This window comes from Plasmopara halstedii (genome assembly GCF_900000015.1).
Source record: "Plasmopara halstedii genome assembly, contig: Scaffold_323, whole genome shotgun sequence".
Taxonomy (NCBI): Eukaryota; Oomycota; class Peronosporomycetes; order Peronosporales; family Peronosporaceae; genus Plasmopara; species Plasmopara halstedii.
This window is the reverse complement of record NW_020187244.1, coordinates 1,330,780-1,345,408: the sequence shown is the minus strand read 5'-3', so window position 1 is coordinate 1,345,408 and position 14,629 is coordinate 1,330,780. Positions and strand designations below refer to the sequence as shown.

Below are 14,629 nucleotides of genomic sequence, written 5' to 3'. Positions count from 1 at the left end.
CTTGAGCTGGCGAGATTCGAACGCGGTCACTTGATCTCGCCTTCAGCCTCTGCTTGCAACAGTGCGCAGCATATGACAAAGTCCGAATCGTCACAGACAACACCGAAAGGACGATCTAGGTCTGGCAACGCTAGTATTGGTGCGTGATGGAGGCTGTCTTTGACACCGTCAAAAGCCTCGCGATGCTCGGTGTCTTAACACCATTCCTCCTTTCTAAGGAGATTCGACAATGGCCGTGCCATTTCTGCAGAATTCTTGCTGTACTTGTGCAAGTATTTGGCAAGCCCAAGCCACTTGCGCAAGTTCTTTTGGCTCTTTGGAACCGGCTTGTTCACAATGGCTTTGACCTTAGCGGGATCCGCTCGAAAGCCTCACTTGTCAATGATGCACTTATCTGCATTAGCATACAGCTTTTCTGTGCGCATGCGCTCGATCACTTAAATGGACAATGCAGTTTATCCAATCTGTCCTCCCGTGCCTGCACGACTGTGGACAAAGATGTCATCGAAGTATGTCTGTGCATACACACGGTGGCGCCTGAACAACTGCATTACAAGACGATTTAATGTTGGTAGTGCAATTGACAGCCTTTGGGGCATGACCGGCCACTCACAGAGCATTCTTCTCGGACTATTTACCGCTGTCAGCGGCATATCACTGGCTCTCATGATCTATTCGTAATACCCATCGACCAAGTCGAGTGCAACTATATTGTTCCGGAAAACATCCTTCCTACGAATCGGCGTCTGTGCTGGGATAATGGCAGCGCTGAGCTTATTGTAAGCGTGAACGATGCGCCACTTGCCATTCGGCTTCCGGACACAAAACGTGGGTGTCGAATGGAGAGATTTGCTCTCACGCACCATTCCTGCGTCATGCTTTGCACGGAAAAGGCGTCAATGACTTCACACCGCTCCTTAGTCAGGGGCCATTGGCGTGTAAGGCAGTATTTTGTTCCCGGAATAGGGTCAATCGCACGATGCACAGCATGGTCCGGATGTAGGACCGACGGCGGGTCTTTGGAGACGTTGACTTAAAATTTCCTTTGCCAAAGGATAGTACAGATCTTAGCGATCGTTTAGGATCGACGATCCACTTCATGTGTTCAGCGCTCTCTTGTTTCCCTCCAGGACAGCTTCATCTAGAAGTGACGACGAGTCAATCTCCGTGATCGGCCGTATAATGACCTCGGCTAGATTGCCTGCTTTCAAGGTACCGCCTAATTCTTCGAAGGACATCTCGTTCAGCTCAAAAAGACCTCATCCACCGCGGGAATAGTCTTGAGGGTGACATTGTCGTCTTCCTGTCGCATCATTCCATTGACAAGGCTGTATAGCAGAGCGTTATCGTCTACGATAGATACACCCATGGTCAGGGTCGACGCCCTGCGTCTTGCAGATAACATACGGCATCGTCGTCTCCTCTCTATAAAAGTTCACGTCTTGTTAAGAACAGTGGGAACGCGAACTCAGCGTCGTCCAGTGTTCCCACTCCCTGCTCCATTGAAGCCTCGATGTTATTAACAACATTCCGACGAAGAGCTGCTATTTTTGCAGTCTTCGTCCATTGGATAACGTGCAACTCCATGCGCATCAAAGGAACCTTGCCCAAGATACCTCAGACCTCGTCCGGCTATGCCACTCTTGGCATGCAGCAACTGCTTTGAGACGTGAACAGTGCTCAGAGGATGACGTGCCATTCTACGCGCATCACCAGAGCTTTGCCCTCGATGCCTCGGACCTCGTCCGACCTTGCCATTCTGGGCATGTAGCAACTGCTTCAAAAGGTGAGCAGTGCTCAGTGGAATACGTGCCACTCCACGCGCATCAGATGGGCCTTTTTTCCCAAGATGCCTCGGACATCGTCCATCCATGCCACTCTTGGCATACAGCAACTGCTTCGAAACGTGAGCAGTGCTCACTGGATTACGTGCAGCTCTACACGCATCACCAAGGCCTCGTTCTTGATGCCTCGAACCTCGTCCGACCATGCCACTCTTCGCATGCAGCAACTGCTTTGAAACGTGAGCAGAGCTCAGAGGATTACGTGCCAATCTACGCGCATCATAAGGGCCTCGACCTCGATGCCTCGGAACTCCTCCGACCATACCACTTTTAAAATGCAGCAACTGCTTCGTAACGATAGCAGTTCTCAGTGGGTTACGTGCCACTCCACGTTCAGTCCGCGAGTCATGCTCGTGACTCCTGTCCGATACACCATCGGTTGTTGACAGCTCGAACACTCCAATATCCAGCACATTGACCGTGCCGGTCCAAAGTCTGCGCCAATTGCACCTCTGCTTCCTAGCAGAGGGGAATTCATGACTCACCAAAGCTCCACCAGGAGACGTGCGCGCAGCGCCCAAGGTCATCGACCTCCAATCAATCTATGGCTCATGATGCTCCAACCATGCCATATCCATAGTCACTGTCAAACTAGTCAAAATTGAACGACGAGTTACTTATTCTTCTTTTGATTTTTGAATCCAAGTCTAAGACTAAGCAGCGTTTCACACTCTTAAAGTCAAGAAACTCAACACCGAGGTCCACAGGGACCCTCTTAACAGTGACACAAGTCTCCGTCGCTATGCAAACTGTGACGGTGTCACTCAACCGCACTCTCAGCGCCTCAGCATACAGCTGACTTCCTTCGCTCGTGGACCGTCGAGCATAATTGCCCGACGCCCCAGAATCGATAAGAATCTTCCATGGCTTGTCAAAGCCCTTCACGGTCGCTTTTACGATCAGCAAGCCCGGCTTGCATACACGTTCCGTATTTAAGAGCACGGAGCTCTTGTGCCTGCTGCCCTCTACATATTTGAGTCTCAACAGAACACAGTTCTCCTCGAGTAGTGCGTTACGCGCCTACTGGGTCTTCTTGTTATCTCGCGACAAACCAGGCTGGTGAGAAGCGGGACGTCGGTTTGATGAACCTTCACGTGCCTTGTGCAAGGAACAACCTGTCCGAAGGTGACGGGTGCCTCCACAAACAAACCACCGTTGGTTGTTTACATGCTGCTCATCAGCTCGGAGCTCTCCTTCCTCTTTTTCAGCATAGCTGAGATCCATTGACTCAGGCCCGCTCGATTAGCTCTGAGGGTGTGCATTCCAACCGAGTCGTGGCGACTTGAAGGCATTCAATGCCACATTCACCGCTTTTTCAAAAGAAGATGGATGCACACGGAAGACTTTCATTCTGCTCACGTCAGTGTGGAGGCCCTCCATAAAGACGGTAACTGTGATCGCCTTGGGGAGACTTCGGCTGCCATACCGGCAATGACAGTTCTTAACTCTTCGACGAAGTCCACCAACTCTTTCTTGCCCTGTCGGGTGGCAGAAATCGCGATCGCACGCAATATTCCTGGTTAGGCGGCGAGAACACTCGCAAAAGCTGCAGCTTTAGCTGCGTTCAGAAAGAAACGCCGCTTTAACCAAAGTACGGCACGTTATTGCCCATTCCCGCGCTCGGTCCCCAAGCTTGGAGATAGCTAGCGCCTCCCGCTGTTGCTCGTTCTGGAGCATGGCGGATGCCATATCCATCTCGACCTCCCTCACCCAGAGCAGGAGATTCTTCCCATTCTTACCCTCAAAGGTCTCAACGCTCACAATGAGTGGCCTGCGACGGGAGGAGTCATCCGTCGTCGACGGCGATCTGTGAGACCACCTCTCTTTGAGAGTGTTCTTTGCGTTAGGGCTTGGTCTACAGCCACTCTACGTCTACTGGAGCTTGTACTTTCTCTGTGATGGGCTTATCAGTCGGTCCTGGGAAACTCAGCCAAGAGAGAAAGAGCTTTGCTATGCGCATTTCCTAAAAATTACCGCAGCTATAGCATCTGTGGTCTTACGGTGAAGCTCAGAATCCAGAATATCACTTTCCCTTACCAGCGACTCTAATGGCGGTTAATCTGACCTCAGCTTGCCTTTGGTCTATTGTCGCTTGCGTGTTCATAAAAGGGTTATCACAGCTTCCTCGCGCAGATTTAACAATCAAATTCAAATTCAATTTTGAAAAATAGTGTATTTGCCTTGGTTAAGGTTTTGGGTGCTCTTGGAGGTAGCGGATTGCGATCCACTACACCCGTAGCACTCGTACTGGTTCTGGTATAGAACGTTAGGTCGGTGACCTGAACCAAGCTTCTTTTAAGCAAAGAGCTACGGCAGCCCCGCACTTGGTAGCACTCGTAGTCAATCTACGCCTGAGTAGTTACGACTGATCCTCTGTGAGAATTGAGTAATTCTCCTATTTGCCCTAGGGCCTGCAGAATGAGCTTAATAAGCTGATGTCTCTGCTTGGCCCTGAGGGCGTGGAACTCTTTATTTCGCAAGGACCCGAAATGATAAGCGTCCGTCTACAGGCGTTGTCGAGCTATGAAGATACTCTGCTAGTTAGCACCTAGAGAAGAAGCACCTTCATGGTGGGGTCCACCTCGTTTTTCGGATGTAAACGGTTTAAGCGTGCCTCATCAGCGCTTTTCAATTGGTGAGCGAATACAGGTGGGTGATTACCGCATTCGACCCTAATGCGTTCATATGATTTTCGCACAATTATACCGAATTGCTTTCATTACGATTGTACTAAACGTGTAAGGATTAAGTGTGAAAGATCTTGTGCTCCGCAAACCCGTCTGAAAGTATATCATGTGCATTATACAGCATTCTTTTCTTGAGATCCTCGTAATGAGGTGCCACTAGATGATGAGTGTGAAACAGGTCAGTTGCAAGACTAATACGAAAAATAGAGGTTTAGACACGCGAGCAAAAGCTTTTAAAAAAAGTTACTCCGAGTTCAAGAATTTTTGGTTAAAAAGACTTGTACATGACTTATCTGGCCCGTACACTGAACATTTTGACCTTGTCGACGCGCGACGTCACAATCGCGGCATGCGACAGAATATTGTTTGGGTAACGCAACCAACACAGCATAAAGCCGACTCTGCTCTTATCGTACTTTGAAAATATACCCGTTAAGAAGAAAAATCATGTGTCCATTGTCTGGGAGAGGTGAAATTCAATACCGCTGTGTGCAGCAACACCTGATCTGTGCCGAACACAAGCGGCAACAAATCAAGTATTTAAAACTTTACCGGAGCATAATTCATAGTAAGGAACTGCTTTTTGTAATTCAATTAATTCTGCTCTGCCAATGTAGCTAGCGCGTTCATGGTCACCGACATCTTCTCAGAGTAAAACATAGTTTATAATAAGGTCGCAGCGTCACAGACGAAAAAAACGACCGATCGATAATTGGACGGGCCGGAATCGAAGCACGCTTAAAGCTTTCTTTCACAGCGTCCAGAGCAGCTTCTGCTGCCGCAAACCATCTTTATGTAAATTTCTCAATATGAAGACTGGGAAGTTATCGTGTCATATCGGCGTAAGCTGCAGTATACTTGTCCAAGTAGCTGGTCAGGTCAGACCACTTTTTGCCGATTTATCTTGACTTAAATTTTTGCAGTTTCTGCTTGCACATTATGTCTCTCAATCATATCAAAATGCGATTTTTTTGGCGCAAAACATTTTTTCCTATGATGACAAGCGACTATAGAAACACATACACTCTAGCACTGCCCCCAAAGTTTGATGTGAACGCCCGAATCCGATTACCTGTGGTCTGTAAGATTAAGGGCAAAAATATGGTCGAAATTGGTTTGTGCATAGGCGCGATATGGTTTCGTTGGCTGCGGCATCCTAAGATTGTCGCTGGTGTGTTTGACAGTCCTCGAGGTATTACCGGTGAGTCCCCACACGGAGAATCTTACTGTAGTGAGGTAAATATCTCTGAATCGCCTGAGTAGCTAAAACAGCCAAATAGGAAGTCAAGAACGCTAAACAGAGAGCATATAACCATTATGATCTAAACCACGTTCTCTCTAAAAAGCGGTGTTTGCGCTGACATGCCAATTGCATTTCATAAACATACGCATACACAGCTCACCACTTGCTGACAGACCTTCTGATACCGAAGTCCGTCGCAGAGAAGGGAAGTTTGCACACTTTTATCAAATTTTCACACTAAATAAACCAATATGACGCCACATCGAATCAACATATGGTTCTAGAAGCTACGTCAATTGCATGATAAAACCCGCCGATCCCAGGTTGGACCGCGTGATATCGTGATATCGTCTCAACAAAGAGTAAAATAGGTTCTTAGGATACTTGGGTATAACCGCCGCACTCCTTACTGAAGTATCCCCTCATTCCGGCCTCATTGATGACAGACGGTAAGCTCGGCCTTTACTTCAATACAAATCGTGCTTTCGGTGAGTACGCCGCCTTGCAATCCTTTTCATACATCACCAAGAAATAACAGTTCGAGCTCAGCAACAGGTTCTAGGATCTAACGCTGCTTCATTACCACGCTAAAGGCGCTTCTTCTCTCTAGCAATGGAGAGATATGACTCACCAGAGCCCGATTAAAAGGGAGGTGTGTGGCACCCAACGTGTTGACTTACAGTGGACTCATAAAGGAGTGTTCCATGCTTTCGAAGTCACCAAACTTTGTAATTTGAGCCAAAAAGAGTGTTCAACGCTATTACTAGCGGTCCCGTCGCAAGAAGCATGGATATCAAATCCGTATTCGGCATTGTCAATGTTTTTTGCTCTTTCTAGGGATTTCGACAGTCGCGCGTCAAACATAATTACTCAACGCTATTTGCGCTGGTAGATCCTTTCGCGGGTTTACAAGCTCCAGGAAATTGATATCGACAGTCTATCACCAAGAGCTTTAAATCCACCTCTCTTTAAGAAGTTCACTCGCCTTAGAGCTCGTCATGACCTTTACAAGAAGCATTATAGCCAAAATGTTCCAGTATGTCATCATGCGCCAACTAAAGCTTGCGGGGACTTACCGGTCGGCTGTGGATAAGGTGCTTAACCCTTCGTACCATTTAGCCACGAGAGGAGGGTCTTTGCAAAGGGTAATTGCTTAAAATTACCACATCTGTAGGTACCACGGTGTCTATAGCAGCTAAATAATCGCATTCCATCCTTCTTAGCAGCTTAAAGGTCACTTCTTTTCACCCCAGCTTGCCTGAGGTCCGTCGTCTCTTGCGTGTCCATAGAGCAACCACCTTTCGCACTTTAGTCGTCCCTCGCGGCACGAAAAGGGTCCTCATTATTTAATGCCTCTCCCACCGCTTTATCAAAAAAGTAGCGTTGCTGTGGAAGGGTGCGATGTGTTGCAAATACAGTAACGAATCGATTTCCAAGAAGTTTCGACCTTCTCCCAGCTGTCAATGTACTCAAACTTGGATGTAGTCTCGCTATATCAACGTACTTGTTAGAAATTATGACAATCAGGACGTTTGGCCTGGCGAGGCAAACAACTGCGGTATCTATTGCTTCTTTTTTGTGTCGGAAATACCTCATATAGCTGTCCAAGCCATTTCCTTTGAGTTTCTTTTCATATAGCGGCCAATCCACTGCGAGGCCACAAGCAAGTACCGTTTCAGAGTGCGTCCTCTCAGTTTCAAAATCACCAGCACGACGCGCCCTCGCTGGGTTCGCAGAAAGCCAAAAGCAATATGTCGTATCCAGGACAAGCTTCAATGCTGTCTTGCTTTATAGCGCTCTAAATGTGTTAATGATGCTCCAACAGATGTCGAATTGGAATTTTCATGGGTGTCTCACTAGCGCATTTCCATAGCTCGAGAACGCATCCACCCCAGCGTTGACCAGTCTTGAAGTTTAGGCTGCGCCTTGTAATAATCCCCTCGGGCCTTGAATGAGACACAAGCTGACAAGCCTTTTTTCTTGCTCTGAATGAGATAGTGAGCATTTCGTTTTACGTATCATCTACACAAAAAACAAGTCTTATCCTGTTATGGCTCCTATATTTGGACGACAGGGTGTAACGAGATACGCTGTAACGGGGTTACACCTACTGCAGCGGGGCTGCCGTAGCTTTGCGCTTTGAGGAAGCGTATCTTACGTCCCCGACCTTTCGTTCTATACTTAGAGCAAGTACGAGTTTAGCGAATCGCAACCCGCTAACTCCAAGAGTAATTATTGCCTTAACCCAAGGCAAATTAAAATTTCCATTTAAATCCAAAACTGACTTTACTTATTCTATCTGCGGCAAAGCCGCCTAATTTTAAAAGCATAGATTTCCAAAATATGTATAGTGAAATCTAAATACATGTTTAACTACTGGCTATCCAGCCCCGTGGCGTATTCTTTTTTGGGTGTGGTTAAACCATGCCCATCCGGTGTGATACACACTTCTTTACCAGGGTACGTGTACCCCGTTACACCTACCCTTTTATGAAAGGGCGAGTCGCACAAGATGGTGTGACCGTATATAGGTGTGGGTCGTGGTGTAATCGCACAGTGGTGTGGCTACACTGTAACAAAACGCCACTACGTGGCAGAATTGACAGTAGAAATCCATATTCCTATATTAACAAGGTATCTCTATAGTAATTAGGAAAACCTAGGGTTTTAGATTCTGCCGCAATTGAAACAATTAAATACATTATAAATTTTGAGCGGAGGAATCTCTTTACCTTGACTAAGGTTTTAAGTACTCTTAAAGACAGCGGATTGCGATTCGCTGCACTCGTACTGGTTCTTATGTTCTTATTAAGAACGTAAAATCGGTGACCTTAGCTTAGCTTCCTCTAAGCAAAGAGCTACGGCAGCCCCGCTGCATAGGTTCTCTACGAAGCTGTAAGTAAACATTACACTGTTTTCTTTCGGTCTTAAATCGAAGCTCAGAACCACCATATCATGATCTCATGATTAGTATCATGGTACTCTGAAATGGAAGGCTCTAGGGCACGAGGACTATCCAAATGCGTTATATCATTTTGGGAAGTAGACAGGTATTATCAATTGATATCATTAAATAAATTTCATTTGAGTTTGAGCATCGTCTCAGTGGCGGTCGATGAATCCATCCTTTATACGATGTGCGCGTCGCATGTAACCTCCTGGCGAAGAGCCAGACTCAATATTGCTAGCACTCAGTGACCTAAAGTCGTTGTCCTTGCCTGTGTATCGTGTTCCACAGGAAGGCATTTAATCGCCTGTGAGATTCGCTGGTTGGATCGCTTCTCAAAAAGTGACAGATAAAATTAGACTGGCAAACATTGTCCATCACATAAAGTGGTGGATGTAGCGAGGGTGCCCTCGAAGGGTAGTGAGGGTGGTGGGTATATCATAAATTTCAGTGCATATTACTGAAGTCAATGTTGAGTGGTCAGCATCGTGCATTATTAGAATCGCTGACTAACACAACAGCCCAACGGATTTATTTGCAACGTTTTGTTTGTTTCAAAAACCAAATAGTTCTAATTTTCCGCTGTCTTATATCGATGTCCAAGTACCCATATTCATTTACATGAAATTGTGTTAGTTTCGCCAATCTGCTTGTTTTGTACATATTGTCCTCATGTCTACAAGCCAGGTGACGCGCTCTACGAAGCAGGTGCATACTCTATTTCAGTGCACATCCTCATACATATCATTTTTAATTCATTGTTGCGACTGCAGTTATATCGCGATTGCTTACGACTGGCCAAGCACATTGGCGGAAACGTATGTGGCTGCTATTCGTTCCGCAATTTGTGATTATCAAAACTGACTCTTGCCAACCAACTGTATGAGCAGAGCAAAAAAGGTCAAGCTATCAAGGACCTAATACGACGGGAGTTTGACAAGGGTCGTAGTGAAGTGGACATCGAGAAGATCGAGACACTAAAGGCCAAGTGCGTCACCATTGCTTGTTGTTTTAAATGATGTAATTGCTGCTTACCACATGAAAACGACCATTAACAAGATGTATGGATGTGCTATATTGTTAGTGCCGTCCGTGGACTGAGCAATTACCTCATGCTGGCTAACTCGAGTAAGGACCAGCGACTGCGCGATGCTATGAACAAGAAGTCGTCGCCGGATACGTCGACTTCCAATCAGGCTGAGTATCGAGACTTGTGAGCTTAAGTTTCTGTAAATAGGTCTCTAATCATACTGAGGTGTCTAGCTATTGTGCGTCCCAGTAGTTGACTTTGACAACGCTAATGAGATAATTTAGATGTTTGTCTAACGCTCAATTTGATTAAGCATTAAGAATGGAGATCTAGCATTTTCAAAAAGTGAAATTGTGTAGGTATCAACTAAGTAAAATACGTGAGGTGCAGAATTTAGATCCACGTCAAATTTGCAGATTATTTCGGAATGAATCGCCGAGCGTTGGCACGGAAGGCTGCAGGTGCCAATGTGGTGCCCCCCCAGGGTAGCACTGGCGCAGGTATGGAAAATGTAACGAAAAAGCTGGAGCTACAGCTAGTGGAAGGCAATTTTTACGGCGCATTACAAATGTATAAGACGCTATTTATGCGTCTGCTCAAGGGAGACGAACCCAATGAAGATCAGCAAGAACGTGCGGTGGCGCTCGCTTTAGAAGCAGCGCTTAAGCTGATTGAGCATGACCAGACTACTGCATCCATTGAGATGGCTAATCTTATGATCTCCGTTTATATCGACTTTCACCACCCAGTGGACGACGCGCACAAGCAGCGTATTCGACAAATCGACGCGGCATTTCATTCTAAACCCCAATTTTGTGCTGATCTGACCACTTTTCTCAAAAACGCTGTCAAATGGTCAGCAAGTGAAGGTACACGCCAGCGTGGAGATCCTGAATTACAGCTACTTCTGGCGCGTGCTTATCAAGTTGTTGGAGATTATCCTCACGCTATGAAGCACTTTTTGCATGCCGAGAACCCACAGGAATTAGCTGATACACTGTTTCAGTGGTCTTCACATGGATATCCAAATGAATTCGACTTATATCTTGCTCGTGCTGTATTGCAGTAAGTGCGTGGCGTTAAATACTTCTGAGTGATTGCTGTATTTAGATACTTGTCTTTGTGTACTATGTAGACTGCTCAGTCTGGAGAATCTACGTGACGCAAATAAAGTTTACGAAGTGTACGTAGCTAAGTGTCAGAATGCAAGTCGTCCAGTGGACCTACCGCTATTTAATTTCACGCGATACTTGCTGCTGACGCTGGAGGTGAGAGCAGAGTCCAACCAAGTCTTGCATGTATTTCTCGTCTGATTTAGCTATTAATTTATCTATCGCTATGAATATCCAGCGCGATGCATTGCCTCTATTTCAGATGCTTCAAGATCGCTACGCTCCTGCACTTGCTCGCGATGCCAGTTTGAAAAACGTAAGCATTAGCCTTAGGTCATCACGAATCCTCATCATTGACATATGCGTATGTAGTATTTAGACATCATTGGCCAGAAGTTCTATGGATTGCAACCCTCGCGATCAGGTCTTAGCGCTTTGCTTGAGATGTTTTCTGGTGGCATGCAATGAGCACTAAATGACGTAGAATGGATACTATTATCATAACGCACTGAGTTAAGAACGTAAATGAGCTTTATATTTCAAGAAATTAAAGATACTTCAAACTCATTTTCTCGATGAAGTAGTGTGACGATCCAGATCACCACCAAGCGTGTTACTTGTGGCCGGTCTTGCCGCTGCACGGGCCTGTTTATCAATCTCTTCAATACGCAAAAGCGTCGCCGACTTGATTGGCATAATTTTAGGTTTACAAAGTACTTCAGTTAAATTGCCACGCTCCGAGTACACGAGACCAGTTTTAGGTAGAACCTCTTGGATTTGTATACGCTGCTCAATGACAATGTACTTTCAGGCTTCGTACGGTCGGATACACACAATCACAATTTCTTACCTGCATGTTTGGGACAACAAAGATTTCTGGATGTGACTGGTCAGATTAGAACTATCATTTTCTATTGATGTTATCACATCGACCTTTAAATTTTGTTCTTCTTATTCTTTTTCTTGTCCTGCTGCTGAGACTTTCGCTTCAGATTTTCCACCATGGCGTTCAGATTCTGTTTACTGTTGACAGTAGTTGTCGGAAAAGCTTTAGAATTCAAAGCTGATGATGCATCCTGATCATAACGTTGCCGCCGCTCCTTAAAAATAGCCAACGTGGCTTCCGATTTTTTAAATTTCGGATCCGTTGGGTCCAGCTGAAAGTGAGAACTCTTTGAGTACAACCCGCTAAAACGTGGGTCAGACGCGTCAAATTGGAAATCTTCCTGCAACCCGCCAGTGCCTTTGTGTTTGGCTAGTTTCTTCATCTCCTTGGCACGACGCTTACCTTTTAAATATTTGACTTTTTCTTGCTTGGCAATTTTCTTCATGTCAAAATCACGTTCATTTAAGTCATTCTCACTCTCCTCGGCCCCACTATCATCGCCTCCAATAATCGCTTCGCGCAGTAAATTTGCCTCTTTTGCCCCACGACCCTTCTTCTTCAATACTTCACGCTGTTCACGCTCAAGTTCTTTCTGTCGCGAACGTTTCTCATGCAATTTACGATTCTTTTTCTGTTTCTTTTCGCGTGCGTACCGCTCGAATGGCGTCTCATTCTCTTCAAGTTCTTTCTGTCGTTTTGTCTTTAGTATGTCACTAGCACCGGGTGTAAATGACAGCTCCATATTACCATCAGCATCAGCTCCGCCCTCTTCCTCGCTACTATCTCCATAGCCTCCCTCAGAAACTTTGTCTTCATCTTTATCCTCTGCGTCACTTCCCAAGAGCATCGACCGGTAGCGATTGCTCAATTTTTTCAATTTGGCCTTGTTTTTGAGTGTCTTTCGGCTGTCTGGATCAGCAGTGTTTGCTATACTATCACTGTTATCAACTTCGGAGCTACTGGAGACATCGGACGCCAAATAAGCCTTGAAATCATCGTCTTGGGCATCTTTCCAGTCTCCTGGACGCGTAAGTAGCTCAAGGCGCTGGTCGTCATCCTCCTCCCACGTAAGCTTTATATCCGTCTGTTGCAGCGCAAGTGTCGCGAAGATGGCTGGTTTGTACTGGTCAGGCACACTGTCGCATGTGTCTTTAGGTGTATTCGTAAACGTTGTGTCGTCCGGCACATAGCGAAGATCAAGCACATTCGATGATGTCTCGTACTCAAGCTGATCACATTGGTCAAAGATAGTACTGGCTGTCTTGACCGAATCACAAGTTACAATAGCATAGTAATACCGAAGCTTTTGCAGCTCGTACTTGCGCAGCTTTTCGCTATCAAAACCTTCCGACTTCTCTTCGAGTGTTACGCTTTTCTTCACGCCAAGTGGATCATCAGAGTCGTAATCTTCTTCGCCTTCTGGGTCTTCGCCTTCTGGGTCACTATTATCACTATTACCATTTTCGGTATCACTTTCAGCCAAATTTGTTCCTTTCTTTCCCGTCGCGTTCATTTTAGCATTTTCAGCTCTCTCGGGGATTTTCTCAATCGTACACTCGCGTGATTTCTCTTGTTTATCATCCCAAAGACCCTGAGGTCCATGTTGCTCTTCCTCTTTCTTTTTGTATAGCATTGAAAACGTTAGTACATCAATCTCATAACCAATATTGAGGACGCACCATTTTCTCAAGACCATAGTCCGACGGATAAATTTTAACATTCTGAACGGTACCGGTGGAAGGTGCAAACGACTGACAGAGGGCAAATAAGTCAACGGCACGAATACGCGTCCAATCGCAGTTAAGCACAGCAAAGCGCTTGGTTTCCTCGCCCATCGGTATCTCCTCTTCTTCGTTCTTATCATAGACCTGTAGCTCTTCGTTGTCGCTGTCTTCTGAGTCCGAACTTTCTGAGTCCGATTCAAGCTCTCCACGTGCCATACGGTTTAAATAGTCGAGACGCGAGAGTTTTTCATTGGTTTTGGCGACAGTGGTGCTCGGATTTTCATTATCGTCATCAGAGCCCGAGATGACAGGAGTCTTCAGCTTCACCTCGTCGTCTTCCTCGTCCAGATGATAAAACTTGTTTAATTCACTGTCTTTTTTTTCTAAACAACGTCCATACTTGTCATATTTCCCTTGAACACTTTGGAAACGCTCATCCTTAAGTGCAGCAGCAAAGCGCTGGTCGATCTGAAGTTTGCTCTTGCGCTTTGAGTTGCGCGCAAATCTCTAGGTAGTCAATGTCATCAGTTAGCCATGTTAACACACACTAATTGTTTACATTCACAAGGCACAATACCGGATCATTGTGCACTTTGCGGAAGCGCTGGTCCTCAACCATTTCGAGGTTGACTGGTTTAGTGAGTTAGCTTTTATCAACCAATGGATTGTATGTTCATTGTCCTCAAAATTTTTAATATGTTCAAATTTCGGCAATTCTCAACATGGCTATTACTGTAATAGTGTGATTAAAATTGTTGGCACTTTTTGATCCTCGCGAATCGGTTGCCAGCAGCAATAGCCGCCATCCATCAAAGCGGCCATTGACTGCGCACAAACCAGCATGATATACACTTGATAAATACTAAAATAGCGATAGTAAGTTAAAAAGTTGCATGAACAATTGAATATAGCAATGAGAATGTGCTAAGTTTATATGTTCGCTTCCTCGAGGAAGCGCCAGAAATCTACAAACTTTGATCAAACGACATCACAATGTTTTGGTTTTACGGCACGATATGAACATGAAGTGGCATTAAGACTGAGTTCGCCTTTCGCAACATTTACGACTAGGCGAATTTGAGGCTGTCTTAGTAAAGAAGTGGAAAATATGCAAGTCCATCCTGAGATAGAGAAAAACTTCGATAGTGATGGCATT

The 14,629-nt window shown here is 45.7% G+C and overlaps 5 protein-coding genes across 5 annotated transcripts; 3 read left to right on the top strand and 2 right to left on the bottom strand.

Annotated features, from left to right (window-relative positions):
- Positions 1 to 7,237: 7,237 nt before the first annotated feature.
- PHALS_08767 (uncharacterized protein) lies at positions 7,238 to 7,576 on the top strand (the record flags this gene model as incomplete). The annotated part of the gene is made up of 2 exons (XM_024724174.1): positions 7,238 to 7,274; positions 7,413 to 7,576. The coding sequence occupies 2 exons, from the start codon at positions 7,238 to 7,240 to the stop codon at positions 7,574 to 7,576; spliced, it is 201 nt and encodes a 66-aa protein (XP_024575077.1).
- Positions 7,577 to 9,393: 1,817 nt separating this feature from the next.
- PHALS_08766 (Complex 1 LYR protein) lies at positions 9,394 to 9,938 on the top strand (the record flags this gene model as incomplete). Its single annotated transcript, XM_024724173.1, has 4 exons — positions 9,394 to 9,429; positions 9,495 to 9,539; positions 9,612 to 9,709; positions 9,806 to 9,938. 4 exons carry the CDS (start codon positions 9,394 to 9,396, stop codon positions 9,936 to 9,938), a joined length of 312 nt encoding a protein of 103 aa, XP_024575076.1.
- A 240-nt stretch (positions 9,939 to 10,178) lies between these two features.
- On the top strand, positions 10,179 to 11,331 carry PHALS_08765 (Uncharacterized conserved protein; the record flags this gene model as incomplete). The annotated part of the gene is made up of 4 exons (XM_024724172.1): positions 10,179 to 10,816; positions 10,887 to 11,019; positions 11,102 to 11,179; positions 11,236 to 11,331. 4 exons carry the CDS (start codon positions 10,179 to 10,181, stop codon positions 11,329 to 11,331), a joined length of 945 nt encoding a protein of 314 aa, XP_024575075.1.
- Positions 11,332 to 11,427: 96 nt separating this feature from the next.
- On the bottom strand, positions 11,428 to 11,719 carry PHALS_08764 (the record flags this gene model as incomplete). The annotated part of the gene is made up of 2 exons (XM_024724171.1): positions 11,428 to 11,649; positions 11,714 to 11,719. 2 exons carry the CDS (start codon positions 11,717 to 11,719, stop codon positions 11,428 to 11,430), a joined length of 228 nt encoding a protein of 75 aa, XP_024575074.1.
- Positions 11,720 to 11,798: 79 nt separating this feature from the next.
- Positions 11,799 to 14,092, bottom strand: PHALS_08763 (pre-rrna processing protein esf1; the record flags this gene model as incomplete). Its single annotated transcript, XM_024724169.1, has 3 exons — positions 11,799 to 13,367; positions 13,429 to 13,980; positions 14,051 to 14,092. 3 exons carry the CDS (start codon positions 14,090 to 14,092, stop codon positions 11,799 to 11,801), a joined length of 2,163 nt encoding a protein of 720 aa, XP_024575073.1.
- Between the last annotated feature and the right edge of the window lie 537 nt (positions 14,093 to 14,629).